At 33.1% G+C, this 18487-nt stretch overlaps 1 protein-coding gene across 1 annotated transcript in view; it reads right to left on the bottom strand.

Moving 5' to 3' along the window:
* Window positions 1–18487, bottom strand: part of CADPS2_2 (Ca -dependent secretion activator) — an 88370-nt gene that overhangs the window by 56719 nt on the left and 13164 nt on the right. Inside the window, exons 2-4 of the mRNA XM_051219230.1 lie at window positions 7889–8632; window positions 3434–3554; window positions 1577–1747 (exon numbers count right to left, since the gene is read on the bottom strand). Of these exons, the coding sequence (XP_051068353.1) occupies window positions 1577–1747; window positions 3434–3554; window positions 7889–8632 (1036 nt within the window). The remainder of the gene's footprint in view (window positions 1–1576; window positions 1748–3433; window positions 3555–7888; window positions 8633–18487) is intronic.

Below are 18487 nucleotides of genomic sequence, written 5' to 3'. Positions count from 1 at the left end.
GCTTCATAGAAGTCAAGTGAGATATAGGAACAAGCATTAGACTGATAGCTGAACTTCAAACTTATCATAGGTTTTCATTTAAGATTTATTCACTATTCCAAGTGAATATTTATGAGAAGTTTTCGCACGTTAGTATTAGATTTATTACTGAAATTCAAGATACTCGATCCGTCCTTTTTGAAATTTGTTAGTTAGAAGTATTTGGATCCCTGTATTGATAAGACTCAGATCTAGTGTCCATTGTTCTAAACATCAGTGTGTTATTGACTAAGCCATTGAGTCCAAACACCCAAAATCTTTTTTTAGCAACCAGATATTTCTTCAGAACAAACATTTTCCCGTAAAAACTGATCAAATACAGTTGTGAAAGTCAGAAATGGATATTCACAAATCCTATAACCCGGTACCTGACAACTAAGAATTCAAGAAGCTTTGACTGATAATGCCGCATCTTAAACTACGTAGGTAATTATATGATATTCCTAAGTGTTTCTAAGAATCGTTCATAAAGAATAAGTTTCAGCCTGCTCAATTCAATATCACACGTATTTTAAAAATACTTTCTGTAAACATTTTTGTATTGCAGTCTTAAACCTCAATGGGAAGATACAAGCCAAACAATACCAAGTGAATTTTTTTATTCCATTACATTTCTTAGCCAAATATATTTAATATTTGAAGGACTTTTTAGTAGAAAAATACATTTTTGATTTTAACAGTTGAATTCATGAGTCGATGTAAGCTAGATCATCACTGAACACCTGGATGCACTGGATGGCTGTTTCATCCTAGTATAAGACTATTTACCAGTGCGTATCCACGATCCCGGATTCGGGACTCAAACCAAAGACTTTCGGTGTCGCGTACGAACGCTTATTTTATATGGAATTTGAAAACAGTTCAAATTCCTAAGTGTAATCAGTTAACTAACAGCTCGGTAGTTAATTATTTTGTCTGAATATTTCCTAGTACTGTTAGATAACTGTTAATATAAAAGCTTTGTCAAGAAGAACTCCGCACACCCTAATTAGTCTTTAAATCATCGACTTCCAATGTCCTCATAGTTTTGCGCCACCAATCAATGTACAGTAATTCTCGCTTTTATTACAGAATTTCAAATGTATTTAAATTTTTACATCAGATATCAGTATACATGATACTATTAGTTAAGTAATGCTTTTTTTTAAATTATTTCTGTCTGTATATATTGTTAAATATTAGTATGCTAACTTCTCAGTTTATTTAGTAATGATTCTCTAAATAAGTTGATATTTTCCAATCAAAAAGGCTATGCATTCGCGCGCAAGATTGAAGATCCTGGGTTCGAATATCTCATGCAAGATCGTCGATGCACACTGCTGAGGAGTCCCATACTAGAACAAAACGGCCAGGTTTTCAATGGTGATCTGTCGACATAAGTAGAATACACCACAATACCAACAAGTATGGTTGAAAAGTATAAGTTATAAAAGAAGCCTCTTATTTTATCCTTTCAACATTAAAATAAATGCTACTGACTAAAATACTTAACACTTAATTAAGTAGAATAATATAAACTTTTCCATAAATTACTTACTTGTTTTTCAATATTTGCAATAAAAATTTCTCGAATATCATACATTGAACAACTTCCCGATTTAACCATATTTAAAAGACGATCACTATTAAGAACAGCTTCAAAAAATTCATTGACAGCAGTATGAAATGCATCATCACTACTAATTGCTAACTCTCCACGTAAGTACAACTTAAACAAAGAGAACATAAATTCACATAAATCAATGAAACCTTGAAAAGACTTAAAAGGCTTGGTTACTTGATATAAGAAACAATACACTAAAAAAAATTTTTTAATAGCATGCATAACGTAAAGATCACAATGAAATAATAATGCTATGACGCTGATGATTACCATTGTTTATTTAACCTCGCTCTCACCATGTATAACAAGTTTATTATCAGTATTGTTATCATCCTGTAAAAATAAGTATATGTATTTGCGATTGTACAGCTTTGAAAATGAATTCGACGAAAAGAGAACACTTCGCTGAACTAATCTTTCTTATTTAATGTTTTAATGGGTGCATTCCGTTTAATACTATTTTTCATGTTGTCGAAAGATATTCCATTAGACTTTTAACAGTATTAATCTTAAAAGAAGAACTACTATTTACGTTTTCAAGACACTAATGTTTCAATGGAATCTCATCCAAAATATTTCACTTTCTTTGCATTACTTAGAATTAAAGAATTTTTTTAGATAGTGAAGATTTGTAGCTCAGGTGGATGATTTTAATGGAGTTTTGTTCTCTGAGCTGGATGGTTTGGTCCAATAGTTCAATAGTTGAGATCATGAGTCAATTGAAGCTAGACCACCATGGAAAACCTGGAAGCACTGGACGCCCGTTTCGTTCTATTGCGGGACTCCTCATCAGTGCGCATCCACGATCCTGCCTCGCTGGATTCGAACCCAGGACCTATCAGTCTCGCACGGGAGCGCTTGACCACTAGACCACTGAGCCGGCATCCAACGGTGTTAATGTTCAAGTTCAACTGATCTTCGAAATTGAGCGACATATCCATCATTGTCATTAGTGAGTTACTATCTCACAACTGACCCGGTTAAACTCCACTGGTCACTGCTTCTCACTAGAACTCCAGGTTATATCTCTTAAAGCCAGTCCCTAGTGAGCATATGTTGATTAGTATCAGAAGGGATTTTGCGGAGATTGTAGTAATTCCAACAATTGAGATCATGAGTCAACTGAGGCTAGAGTTAGATTTTATTCAATTTGAATATATGATAGTTTCAACTGATGTGAAACACTAAAGAGAAGGAACGTATTTGTGAAATCTACATATTTAGTATATTTTTAATCGTTTATACTTCAAATGACCCAAACGTCCCAAATAGGACGAAATGCGATTTACTTGGTAAAATAGAAAAACCATACTATAATACCTAATTTGCAAAATGTTCAGTAATTGTCTCGGACTTCATTGTTTTTTTTTGAATTTCTATACTAATTGCTTTCTATTTCCGTTCTTCCTTTCTTGATCTTCCCAATCTTCTGCTGCCAGACATTACATTCCTGACTCGCGTTATATACTACTTATGTCAATATAAGTAGCACGCACCACAATGGTACAATCAACAAACCATTATATCATAGTAAGATAAGCAAATACAAATAATATCACAAAGGATTTTTCACTGAATAAACTATAGTATGCTGAAAAACCAAGAGGATAAATTATATCCAGCTTAATAAAACATAATTCAAATTGTTTGAATGGTAACATTTCTAGACTATTCTGAATGACGAAGAAATTATAAAAGCAAATAACACTTGATCTGTCAGTGTAAAGTTAATTGTTACTCAAGCAAGTTGTTAATACAAATCAGAAATAGAATTAATAAACAATAACCTACCTGAAAACGTTCCTTCAAAATATTCAAATAATCTTTTGTTACTCGTAGATATCTTCTATTTTGACCAGTAGTATTGGCGTTAAGAAGTGGATAGGCAATACATCGAATAGCTAGAACATATCTTGAACGTGAAAAACAATTTCTTATAACTGGTAAAGTTTATTGTGAAAAATTTTATATAGTATAAAGGTTATTTTTATGAAAAATCATAACATGTTTCCTGTTGACTACTTCTAACAGCCACCTTACATCTCAACATAGTATACATGACGTCGAATCACCTAGACTAGTGGCTACGTTGCAACTTGATCGATAGAATTTGATCATCATGAAGAAGGACCTGACAAACATGACATTGGTCACAATCCAATGATCACTCAATTGTAAATGTATCTTAATCCTACAGGAGGTCAGTTGCGGCCCAGATAGCTCATTGATAACGTCTCTGACTGTGAAGTTGGATGACATGGGGTCGAATCCACAGGAAAGATCAGTTCCCTCAATATTACAGGTACACCTTGCTGATGAGTACCGAATAGCACGAAGACTATGTCCAGGGCTTTCTGTCGACGACCTCAAACCACCACTTTACATATTCAGTCATACCTAATGTGCAACCTGGTACAGATTTGCATTACAACAAGTTACTACCTGCCTTAACACAATCAAACAAAGTTGATAAAATAAATAGAGAATAAGCAAAAGTGGTCCGAACGATCTGAAAACAAGGAGCAAATTAATGCACAAGAAGTATGAAACAATATTGAATGTGAAACTGTAGTGATAGACAATGTAATAATCTATAACAAAACCATGTCACTTAATATTTCTGACCACCGATTATGATTAACATGTGAACATCAACAAGAAAAGAATAATTAATATCAGATGGGTTTTGTGGATATTATAGTAATTTCAATGCTTAAGATCATGAGTCAATTGAAGCTAGACCACCATGGAAAACCAGGAAGCACTAGAAGGCCGTTTCGTGTTATTGTGGGACTCCTTAGCAGTGTGCATCCACGATCCCGCACCCTGCGAGATTCGAACTCAGAACCTATCAGTCTTGCGCGAGAGCGCTTGATCACTAGACCACTGAGCCGGCATCCAACAGTGTTAATGTTTAAACTCAACTGATCCACAAAATTGAGCGACACGCGCGCGAGCGCGAAACCAGTAGGTCCTGGGTTCGAATGTCGCAAGGGGCGAGGTCGTGAATGCGCACTGCTGAGGAGTCCCACGATAGGACGAAACGACCGTCTAGTGCTTACAGGTTTTCCATGGTGGTCTAGCTTCAACTGACTCATGATCTTAACCATTGAAAAGAATAATTTTTTAACTTGGCTCAGAGATTTGTTAAAAGGTAAACAAACGTTTTTCTATCCTATCCAATTCATATCTATCACTTAAGGATAATTTAATTACCTACGTTTAAGGTAAAACGTTTTCAAGCAAGAAAGTAAATTTATATACACTCTGAAATGGATATTTAAAATTTCCGATTCCTTAACAAGTAACATATCAGGCAATAATTGATTTTAATAATTAAATTATCATTTCATTGACATTTAGTTGACCTACATATTCAATTGTTTATTACTTTAAATGACTTCTAATCATTCATATTCTTATGTTTATCATTTAGAGTAGAATTATGTTAATTTATTACTATTATGATAAATCTATTCATATGGCTAATATTCTTATCTTTGATCATTGTTCTTTTGATTGTTTGATTAAATAATCCAGTCTTATAAACAGTTATCACTTAGTTACATCATAGTATTGTATATTCTCAATTGATCAATACTTTAATCATTTATTTTACCCATTTTAATTACTTGGTCATCATAATCACAATCATACAAACTTCTTTTAAAAATAAAAAAAAAACAGGGTTCTAATCTATTATCTGATAGTTAAATTATTTCAAGTCAGTAGTTAAATTCGATAATCACTTTCCTCATAAATCAACATTGTCTAGCTGTCTATTAAGAATCATGTTGAACTGTTTAGTATTAGTATATTTACATCTCATCAGTATACTTCATTATGTCGTGAATTGATTAAAATTTGAATAAAAAATGGAACATTTAATCATTATGCTCTTGATAAGAGACTTGAAGATTCTATTTTATTTGAGATCATGAATGGTTCATTGTTAGACCACTATTAAAAGCTTGAAACCATTAGATGACCGTTTCGTTCTACTATGGAATTCTTCGGCAGTACGCACCCACGATTAGAACCCAGGACATTCGGTTTGGCGTGCGAGCGCTTAACATCTAGACCACTGAACCGGCATACAACTGTGTTGATGTTTGATTTCAACCAATGGACGAAATAGCGCGACTATTTTTCATTGTCTTTGGTAGGTAACTGTCTCAATAGTGGTCTAACATTGATCAACTCATGATCTCAATCAAAAACTCAACAATCTCCACAACCCCATACTGATGATTTCAATTTACATTTGACATATATTGTTATGGCTACATGGCTATACTACGGAGTCATCAACTAAAGTGAAACACCTGTACAGTACTCTTTAGTTTCTTCATGTGAATTCTATAAATAGCTTGAATAACTTTTTGACCGATGCTCTAGCAGAATTTCAAGCTGTCTATTAACAACCGTAAAAGCATACAGTAAAGTCCATGTCCAAAACTACAAAGACAATTAGCCAAACCATTAAATCACACTTAAAGGTGTCTCCATAGTTCATTTATTAAGTTATACGAGCCATCAAGGTAGAGTCACAATTTTGTTCATTTCTTATTTATTCTCATCTAATAGAGCACATCAAAATAGTAGTTGTGCACTTTGCTAAACATTTCCAATAATTACTGAACTAATAGTTTTCTCTGATTTACTCTCTAATAGCACTGTTGAACTAAACCAACCATGATTCATATTTCATTCATCTGTTTATTCTCATTTAATATTTTAATTCATAGTATAGGTAGGCTAAAAATGGTAAATAGATATCAGAATAGAATAAAAAGTAATATCAGTTACAATTAATACATATGAAAAGAAAGGAACATGAACTAATTCAGAACTGTTGCAAGGGGAGGGATAAATGATGAACATCTCAGAACAATGCACAAACTTGAGCTGGTTAATGTTTATAAATGTTATCCTTCAAAAATGTACAATTTACTTCCTTTTCCATTGTATAGTGTATTATTTTTATTATCCTATTCATTTGTCATTTATGTTTAGGTCATGAAAATGCTTGGATTATTCTGTACAAGAATAGATAATAAGAACATCAAAATAGTTGGTTTTATCCTTTTTTCCCGCCATGTTCCTTTTCAAACTTTCCAAAATTGACTACAGTATAGGTTATAAGATTCAAATGATGAATTCAAGTCTCCATGTTAGTTTTGTTGATTTTTTTTTGTTGACAAAGTCAAATTCAACTTTGAAACTGATCCACCATTTCCTCTTCGTTACATTAAAAGTTTTGTTTGGCAATATCAGATATAAATGTAATGTATAAAATCCTGTTTTGATATGTGCGATACAGTTTTAAGTTGTCGTATTTGCCTTACCTAAATATGTTTAAAACCGACCAACTCGAAGTCAAATCAAGTAACTTAGTGTAGTTATTCGAATGGACTGTTTGGCTGATTTATTTCATCCAACATTAAGAAATGAAACATATACAATATTCACTTTCATTTAATGACCAGTTTAGCCAATTCTAATATTTTCTTGGTCAGAGACTAATATGGAACGCTTCACGATTTTGCGTGTCATCCTTGCGCAGGGACCATGCTAATCTTCTCTGTATCTTTCCAATTTTAACACATGTACTGCGGAATCGAGTATGTTTCAAATTCTGTATAATTCTAATATTGTTTGCTCGTATACAAGTAGATCAGTAGAAAGCTAGAGGCGATCAAACCAAAACGTAGCATCAGATTATGAAGTCATTAATTGTTAGTCTGAGGCATGTACGTAAGTTTAGATAACCAGGTTGGTGTCCGGACATTTATCGTAATCAATGTTTGGAGATGTTAAATGACATGGTTCAGAATCTCTCGCAATGACGCAGATAGATTCACTCTTTGTCTTCAATTTGATATGGAGCATTAAATTTGTTTCATACTTTTTATTCGGCGAATTTATTCCTTGTTCTCCGATCATATTGTCTGTCTAATATTTTTATTACCAATGATACTGTTGATACTTCTGCTATAGAGGCACGTCAACACGCTGATTTAGTGTGGTTTAGGATTTAGTATTAGGGTTTATGTATGTACACTCAGACCCTAATTCTTGCTGCAAATCATTAACCTAAATAATAACAGTTAATATATTAACCCTGAATAAAAATGTTTGGTTTCTTCAGTTTAAGTGTATCATCAGTGGTCAATAAGGATTGTCCCACAAATATATTATAGAAAATAACAATACTTTTAAAGATTTAAAATAAATTATACTTACAATTGTAAACGTTTATTGTGCATTTCCTCTTCTGGATCACTGATTACTAATGACGGTGGAGGTGGTGCAAAATGTTGTAAATTTGCATTCTTATTTATTCCCATTTGTTTGTTCCACTTCGACTTGGTCACTTGGCTAGCACATAAAGGAGCAGAACGAACAGAATTTGAGGCAGATTGTAATTGTCCAGCTTCTGTTGACAAAGTACCACCAGAACATCCTGTTCCAGCTGATGGCTGCCTGTGGAGTAATGATTTCAGAGCATGCTGACGACCCGAACTTAACGATATCCCAGCAGATACAGAATTTGTGCTACTACTCATAAGTGATGTCAAATCTGGTGAGATATGTTGTTCAGATGACCAACAACTACTACCAACAGGACTAAGTCGTGCTCCTAACGAGGAAGCTTCCAAAGGACTCTCAAAGCTTACACTGAAATGTGTTGAGGTAGTAACAGGCACACTTGTATCTTGAGGAGCTACCCCAGTATTCAGTGTAAAATCCATCTTTGATGATTCTGTAACTTTACTAACACAATCTCCTAAACGTGGACGCCGTTGGGCATCGATAAATGGGCTATGAACATTAGAGATTTGATCATATTGCATTTGTTTCCATCCTATGGCCAAACTTTGATCAGTTGTCTTATACTTTAGATTAATCTTGTCATTTGGTGGTAATGGTTCGGAGTTCAGTAGGTTGTTAACTTGTGGCTTAGATACCCGGTCAATCTTATGAATGCTATTTTTAAGCGAAAAATAATAAGTTACAATATTAGTCTATTGCAAGATACTGTGAATAAAATATTATCAGTAGATTTACGAACAATTATTTTGAGTTGATCATTCAATCACAAACCTTTTAAAAACATGTATTTTTCGCAAAATTGATTATCTATAGTGATACAGGAAATAGGGAATTTACTTGGAATAGTTGTGTAAGTTAATATCATCTATAATATTGGTTTGTATCTCACTGCATCAACTTTAAAACGCTTTAAATTACTGTCATAAAAAGAACTTACTGTAGGTCAAACAGAATTCAAGGTAAAGGAAATAATGTCTCGACATACAAGAATAAACTGAAAATCGTGCATGGAGGATAAGTGACAAACTCGTTCGAGGTAAAGACCGGTGTCATGCAAGGTTGCTCACTCTCACCCTTTCTCTTTCTCCTGGTGATCAACTGGATCATGAAGATGTCAACATATGAGGGGAAGCATGGGATACAGTGGACAGCTAGAATGCAGTTCGACGATCTAAACTTCGCAGATGACCTGTCTCTTCTATCGCACACGCAAAAACAAATGCAGGAGAAGACGAACAGTGTGATGGCAGCCTTAACAGCAGTAGGTCTCGACATACACAAAGGGAAAAGCAAGGTTCTCTGATACAAAACAGCATGCAACAATCGAATCACACTTGACGGAGATGATTTGGAAGATGTAAAAACCTTTACATATTTGGACAGCATCATTGATGAACACAGTGGATCTGATGCAGATGTGAAGGCGTAGATCGGCAAAGCAAAAGTAGCATATTTACAAATGAAGAACATCTGGAACTCAAAACAACTGTCAGCCAACACCAAGGTCAGGATTTTCAATACAAATGTCAAGACAGTTCTACTGTATGGGGCGGAAACCTGGAGAATTACGAAAGCCATCTCCCAGAAGATACAAGTGTTTATTAACAGTTGTCTACACAAAATACTTCGGATCCGTTAGCCAGACACTATCAGCAACAGCCTACTATGGGAGAGAACAAACCAGATCCCAGTGGAAGAAATTAGGAAGAAGCGCTGGAAGTGGATAGGACACACATTGAGGAAAGCACGGAACTGTGTCACAAGACAAGCCCTCACATGAAATCCTCAAGGTCAAAGGAAAAGAGGAATATCAAGGAACACATCATGCCGAGAAATGGGAACAGACGCGAGAAAAATGAACAAAATTTGAACAGAACTGGAATGGAAGGCCCAGGACAGAGCGGGTTGGAGAATGCTGTTCGACGGCCTATGCTCCTTTGGGGGTAACTGGCGAAAGTAGGTAAGTAATACAAGAATAAAACTTAACAAAGCGACAATTATTCAGATTTGTTGGTAATATCTGCTTTTGAAAAATTCCACATTATAAAATTTGTTCTGTATTAAATAGAGCCATGTTTATTATTGATATTCACTTAGGATACATTCGAAGAAAAGGTTATCTGTTCTAAAAATTAACCTTGAACTTTGATCAATGAATTATTGGTGTTAAATTTGGAACCAGTGTTGCTCAGACTCCATTTCTCAAAAATGATGGTGTCTAATTTCATTCTCAAAAATGCGACTAATCAGAGCAAAAGCTACGAGAATACCTTAAGTTAAACGTTCTGCTTAAAATCTAATTTTAATTTCACACTTAATCGAAGTAAGAAGAACTACCTATTCACCTTTCATATTCTCATTTATTCAAACAGGTTAAGAAAAATATTTCTTAGTCGGATTTTTAAATGACAACTTATTTTAAACTTTCAAGTTACTTCACTTCTTCAACTTATTTCAGTAGCGTAATACATGTTTATTGTATTCTACTTTGTGGTTGCATCACTTAGTTAGTCGTTGGTTAACGAGGATAAACCATGATGTAATTAAATTCAAATATACATCTATATGTTAACCAGTAATCGCCTACCTTTGATAAATAAGCTTGCTTTTTTAGTCAAGTTTATTTTCCATATAGATCATAAGGACTACATATTTTGTCTATTGATAGATATCTCAAATGGACCTACTTATTTCATTCTATTGATTTAAAATTAACGCGCTTATTGTAAAACATAAGTGTTCTTGGTTTGATCCATAGTGTATTTGTTAGTGCACACTGTTAAAGAGTCTAATACCAGGATTACGTAGGTATACAGTTTTGTTATCCAATAATTCTAAAAATTATGTCAGTTCCTTATGAACACTAACACACTTTCACAGTTCGTCCAAACTAGTAGTTCATGTAATATAGTTCATTAAGATTAAAGACCTGAAATTCTACCGATAACTTCAAATCAGCACAATTTCTACTCAACTACTTATCATCTTTTATAAATATGACTTCATTACAAGTTTTGATAAACATTTATATCTGAAATACATGGTTCATACAGTGGGAGTTGAAATTGCGTTCTGGACTCAACAGGCAGGGAATGGCAAGAAGAGTCAATAAGGACTCAGAATTAACTCTAGGCTGGTTAACGCGTTATTGGTTTGGTACAGGGCCAGAATCGTATAAGTTGGTGTTTTGATCGGCGATTTAGTCGCGTGATAATTGACAGGGCTATAAGAACATAACACTGACCATAAAACAGTATACAAAAAATAATCTGGTATTCTTCTTTCCTTGTTTTCGCTCAAGTAATTCTCAGTCTAAGCAGTGCAGATACTGCACACAGAATGTTCATTTTCATTACTATATCAGGAAGCCAAATAATAGTAGTACCGTCATTATTTGTCATACACCACCTTGAAGAATAAACTGTATATTAGTTGAATCGGGTTTATGGGGAATAAATTCTTCTTTATTTTGCTGCTGACTGTAAATGTATTCACTAGTTCATTCGTCGAATAGAAATTAACCGACACACTTCAAAAAACTACCAAAATACAAATCATCACAGGAGTATGACAAAACATTTTAGAAATTGTAGCAACCAATTAGTGATTTAGGCGTATTATAATTCAACTTTCATCTGACATATGGAGATGGACATGCGAAATACATTAGAAACAGGTTCAAAGTGGCAAGGTTATGTAAGCCATCATTTCACTTTAATCTTATCATACCAAAACAGATTCTACTTGAAGGAGCTGTTTAAAGTACACTTCATCAACACTTAAAACTCGTTAGAAAGAAATATCTATGCCGAAAGTCTTCATGCAGATCAATCACATAGTAAAAAATATATATATTGATAGATAATCCCTCAATAATTTCCTTGACTCAGCACGACCTGGTTATCAATTGTGAGTTTCAATATTGGAATTGATATCGTACCTCTAAAGTTCCAGAAGTAAAAGAGATTTCACTTAAGTGTAATTTTTGTAAGAGTCTAAAATCCGTAGAACTATGTCAAGAAGTGATTAAAGAGTATTTCAAAATAAACTAAATCGATGATTTCAAATCAATATTTAATTAAAACCGGTATTACAATAGTCTTTCTATGTTGACCAGTGAGGAGGAATTAAAATGAAATTCGAATAATATTATAAACTTTTTTGAAGTATAACAACTGAATGTACCGACAAATTATCAATGGGGACTAAGGACATTATTCCTGGATTCAAGTTCCAGGCAAAGTAGACAAATAATCAACAAAATGTTACTCGGGCAGAAACAGGTGTCCACCGCAGTACAATGGAAGATGGTCGTGCAATTTCGTGGATTGGTTGAGGTTAGACATTAACACCGTTGGATGCCAGCTCAGTGGTCTAGTTGGGTTAAGCGCCTGGCACGAGACTGATAGGTCCTGAATTCAAATCTCGCGGGGTGCGGGATCGTGGATGAGCACTGCTGAGGAGTCCCATACTAGGACGAAACGGGCGTCCAGTGCTTCCGGGTTTTCCATGGTGGTCTAGCTTCAATTGAATCATGATTTCAATCAAAAACTTAACAATCTCCACAACCTCTAAACTGATTTAAATAAATGTTGGTTCACACTGCTTATGTGATTACTTATGCTACTATCCGACTAACCCAAACTGAAGTAAATGAGTGTAGAATTTAAAACTGTTATAGAAAAATTGAATAGAGTGCTACAACCAATGATCTGTTCTTTCATATCCGGGCTTGTATAGTTGATAACCTTAAACTAATAATAGTAAGAGTGGATATGATATTAACTGTTATGATACATATACATTCAACCAACTTATTATGTAATGGAAGTTTCCCCTATTTACAAAAAAGTTGTTTATTATTACGCAATAAATTTGTTTTATATTCTATAAGTTCGTTGAATATTGATCAGCTGTAAACTACGCAAGATGTAATATATAATAAAGTTTAATCTGATCAGAAAATTGACTAGAATTCATTAATTATATTCACCCATGATCATTGTCAGGATAGTCTAAGGCATGAGATCATGTTTAGATTTAGTGTGATATATATATTCAGTATATTAATTGCATTACTTTTAATTCAATGTAATATGTGTTTAATATAACATGAATTATTCATTTGTTGTAATTCAGTATGAAATTCATCTGCGTATTTCCACTATTACTTGTGTATGATGTTCAGTAACTAATCATCATCACATACCAGTGGAATCTTAATGTTTTTATAGGTTGAATAAAATCTTGATTTTTGAGCTAAGATGGATGGTAGCTATTAGTGGAATCCAGGAGGCGAGTTTCGTCCTATTTGGGATTCGTTGGCTGGATGTACCTGAATCCCAGAGTTGATGTTCACTCTGGGACTCGGACCGCATTGCACAGGCTAGTGGTTATCTAGATTCAGTAGTTAAGTGGATAACACGACGATGTTTGAAACAAACGGTACTGGCTTCGTGTCCCGAAGTAAACATCAACTCTGGGATGCAGGTACATCTAGATAACGAGTACCAAATAGGACGAAACGCACGTCCTGGATTTCACTGCTAGCCACCATCATCTCAGCTTATAATGCTTGGGACTTAAGGCAATATCAAGGCAATCCGAACAGAACGCACACACGCCAATCAGATACTGATCAATTACAGTCCTAAACATCGATAGGACGATTCCAACAAACAATACAAAATGAATTTAAAATCTTAATGCGTTTCTATGTTCTTCAATGAATAGTGCAAATTTCATTTTTTCTGTTTCGAGACCCGTTTTCAGGGTTATAGAATGTTAATATCTCGAAGATAGCAGGATATATTCAGACCACTAAGAAGGAAGGTATTAATCCATATAATCTATTTCAGTTATTTTTGTGATATACTATATTTTATAAGACTTGTCATCAGTGAGCTATTGTCACACTCTCGACACGTTTAACTTCACTTTTACTCTACTGTTAAATTGGGTTATTGATTGGTAACTAGATATTAGTCACAATGTGATGAAAATTTCTAGACATTACAATCTATATTATTTATGGACGTTATGTGAATGCATTTTTCTTTTAGCAATTAATCAGTTGAGTAAATACTTAGAAGCGGAACCCTTGTTACTATTTTGAGATAATCACTAATGAGTGATTATCTTTGACTAGCATTTATTACAGCATACAAATAAATGAATACACCTATTTCTCAAGTCATTATAGATGCGTAATTTATCCATATTCAGGTCACTTCTCATGTATTTGAAAATACATTTTCGTACATGCAAAGTGGTACTTGCAACTTGTAACAGTATAATATTTCAGTTTATGTTACAGCATGAATGTTTTTCCTTCTCAAATATTAGACTTTATTTATTGTTGTTTTTTGTATAATCGACCCACCTGACGTGGTAGAACCTAAAGAGACGAATGCTCCAGCCAACAAACCTCGAATGAGTCAACAAGATAGGCGAATCCAATCAGTGTTAAGTTAGCAGTTAAATTCATCCTATTTTATGACTTTTCATATGTACACAATTGAGGATCTTCCTGGGGACAACTTAATGACTTTTAGTTTTGTGGTCAACATAATTAAACTGTAGTTTAACGACATTTCATCTGTTTCTCATCAGTTAAACACAACCCTGGTAAATGTTAACTCTCAAACGGTAATACTGAAATAATCAGTTCATGTTTGATAACAAAACTTTTACTGTAAAAATAAAAGTGTCAAGAAACTCGAAGACTATAAATCTTATTATATTAGTCAGAAAAATTAATGGTCTCAAATAGGTGACTAAGCAGTTAAGTTATTGTGACTGAAAGTAATGTTAATAATTTTAAACTTTCTGATTTTTACTAAGTCCCAAGTCTAAAACCAATCATTGTCCAACACAGAAGTTGACAAATTTCTAAAGTAAAAAAAGAAAATTATGAATTTTCAAATTTTCCAATATAGACTCATCTCAGTAGTCATACATTCGAGCTTATTCCCACTATATTCTACATTATTCAACTAATGAATACATTTCCTACTGATTTGTAACTGGGTTTTTTCGGCTTAGAAATATGATCCACATAAACCGATGTATATATAATGTCTTTAAACAAATACTTAATATGGTGTATTGATCATTGAACTAGCAATCAACTTTCTATATTTCATTTATCACATTTTAATTTATATCCATACCATATATATATATATATATATATATATATATATATATATATATATATATATATATATATGTAATATAAAATTTATTAATAACACATCCGTTGCTATTCTTCTTTGAGTATGAATTCATGTCTTTTTCTTTTTCTCTTTCCAAATTTATTTTACTGGATCACACTCCTTGAATAACATTTTCAAACCCTAATCTTTCCGATTACTCCTTATACTCTTACTACCTCTACTACGATGGGATTTGAATCGACAATTGTATCTGTGTGCTAATGTGATAATGATAACTCGAACTGATTTACATACGTAAGAAGTTCTATGTTGTTACTGACTGACTGAATGCATAACTATTGGTCAATGAAATATATATAAACAACGGAATCGAACAGATTCACTCGTCGTTATATTCCTTTTACTTCTTAATTATTGCCTCCATTGTTTTGTTTTTGTGAGAATATATATATATATATATATATATATATATATATATAATTTATAAATGAAAAACAAGGAAACGACTAACGGGAGCACATAAATAAATTCTGATCTCTCTTTTTTGTTTATGGAATTTCATGATAATTAATAATTGTTTGTTTACTGTGATTTCTTTCTTTTCTTCTTTTTTTTGTTTTCAAAATAAATAATCATTTTACTTAACTTCACATGGCAGAAAAAAGAGAGAAAGAGAAAGAAAAATCGATTATTCGAAAATGTAAACTATTTATTTTTATGTTTTCATTTTGTTCTTAATTCAATTGAGAAAATATTAATAATAATAATCATAATGGGAGAATTTGTCATAGAGATTAATGTTCGTATATTGTACATTTGATATAGAAATTGATGCGTGTATGTATGTGTATGTGTTAGTGTGTTTGTCTGTTTCCAGTGTTAATGTACATTGAAATATAGGCATATCTAGTTAACTATTAATTATTATCATTTGAACAAGGTAAAATGAAGTGATCATTTATGTTATAATTTTCCATTAAAAACATCATATAAACTATCTGTATCTCTTTAAATTGATTTTGATTGTGTAAATGGGAAATTCACTTGATGTTGTTTTATTTGTATCTTTCCATTGTTATTTAGAACTGTAACTGATCAATCTCATGTTGGCATATGTGCATCTTGTGTGTATTGCCTCGATATAGCTTTAAGTTACAAGCTAAAACTGTACAACATTTTTTATTTAATTCAAATAGCTAGATGATATTATTCACTTGCTTACACAACTAGTGTAACTAGATGTTGATGATATTAATGTGCTACTTGATATGTGAGCCTCATGAATGAATTTACTTTCAAATGAATTTCGAACGAAAATGTTTATGTAATAAAACAGAAACCAGATGTGTTTCGAATAGAAAAAAATGATAACCTTACATAATGTCTTCATTTAATAAGATTTGTATAAAAAAGATAAAAGATAACCATTCGTGATAATTGTTTAACCATATTCATAATGTTACTGAGACTTTCGAAAGGTATTTTTCATTACAGCCATTACGATTACTATTATTGCCATCATTAATAGTTTCGTGTGGACAATATTTGAATGAAAATAGTATTGAAGGAAACTTCGAGCGCTACCATTCAAGGATATAATTATGTTTCCTACTGATCGTATCTATTTTCTGCAATTCTTAAATAATAAATCTGTGCGTATGTGTTCTACTGCTCTTCTAAAACAAATAACACTCGATAGATTTTTACCTAGGAACCTAGGAAATCTAGGTCTAGACATGTGCACAAAACATCTAAATGACTGACTCTTAATCTGAGAGTTTAGACTTTTTCGTCATAGTAATTCTGAAATTGAACGATCATCTCGGTGAGTTTCTGTCTGATTCTCAATGTAATCAACTAAAAAATATGGCATACCATGATATCTTGTAAGGTAGATAGGTTTTTAAATATATACATAGGTGTTAAATGGTTTAGGGATAAATGATAATTAGGTCAAAGTTTCATTGTCATTAATCGACAGTTGATAGCAAGGTATTTACATCTTTTTGGTATGAACTTATTACCATATACATAAGTAAAGTTAATTTGAATGTTGTGTCATTTTTTATTTGAAATCAACTGAAATTCATTCATTTAACACAAGATATCAAGAGAAAAATCGGTTATCTCATAGAATGATAATTAAAAAATATTTTCAGTTATTTAGTTTGTAAAGATTTATATCGTTGGTGGTAAATTAGTTGATGAGGTTGTGAATCGTCATCGACTGAAATGGTTGGACCATGTATTGCATATGCCTGGTCACCGATTATCACGACGCGCAATGCTAACCGGTGTTGGGGATGGTTGGAAGAAATTTAGGGGCGGTCAAACCAAAACGTGGCATCAGTGCTTGAAGTCACTAACTTCTGGTCTGAGACATGTTGGTAGATGCAGACAACTTGTTTGGGGTCCGCATGACTATCTTAACCAATGGTTGGAGACTGAGTGACATGGCTCATAATCTATCACAATGGCGTAGGTGTATACACTCTCTGTCTTCCCTTAAACTATGAGACTGACTGACTGACGTTGAAATTTAATAGTTGAATTCATGAGTTAATTGAAGCTAGACCATCATGGAAAACCTAGAAGCACTGGACGACCGTTTCATCCTAGTATGGGACTCCACAGTAGTGCGCATCCACGATCCCGCCTCGCGAGATTTAAACTCAGGACCTATCATTCTCGCACGCGAGCGTTTTACCACTACACTACTGAGCCGGTATCCCATACTAGGACGAAAAAGCCGTTCAGTGCATTCAGGTTTTCCATGATGGTCTAGCTTCAATTTGACTCATGAATCCAATTATTAAATTACTATAATATCCACAAAATCCTTTTCTGATTAAAATACCTTGAAGTCTAAATCTGAAATAAATGAATGTACAAATGTAAAATTTGACAATTTATTCAAATAGCCTTATGAAGTACTTTGGAGATAAAACGTGATAATATTTTCTACTCAATGTTCTGTTATGAACATCTTGTATAATTTCATTCATAACCTACCTTAGTACATGTTGATTAGTATTAATATGCGAGAAAATAAACTTGTTATCATGTTTCTAACATTAAAACACCACGATCATTATTTTAATTATTTCTTTAATTGATCAAAATGTATATTACATTTCATAGCATCACTGAGTAGACAATATATTTTTATTCGTTTGATTTGATTGTCAAATCTTCGACCAGAGTAATAATACCAAATTTTCATGATAAGTATATGGTTTATCATGATAAATACTATTAATATGATCGTTGGTTTTGACCAACAATTTTCAGAACCGTTAATCCCTTCCTGTATGTGTGTACGAAGCTTAGA

This window comes from Schistosoma haematobium, chromosome 2, assembly GCF_000699445.3.
Source record: "Schistosoma haematobium chromosome 2, whole genome shotgun sequence".
Classification (NCBI taxonomy): Eukaryota; Metazoa; Platyhelminthes; class Trematoda; order Strigeidida; family Schistosomatidae; genus Schistosoma; species Schistosoma haematobium.
Note: the sequence above shows the minus strand (reverse complement) of the source record. Positions and strands in the feature narration are given on the sequence as shown.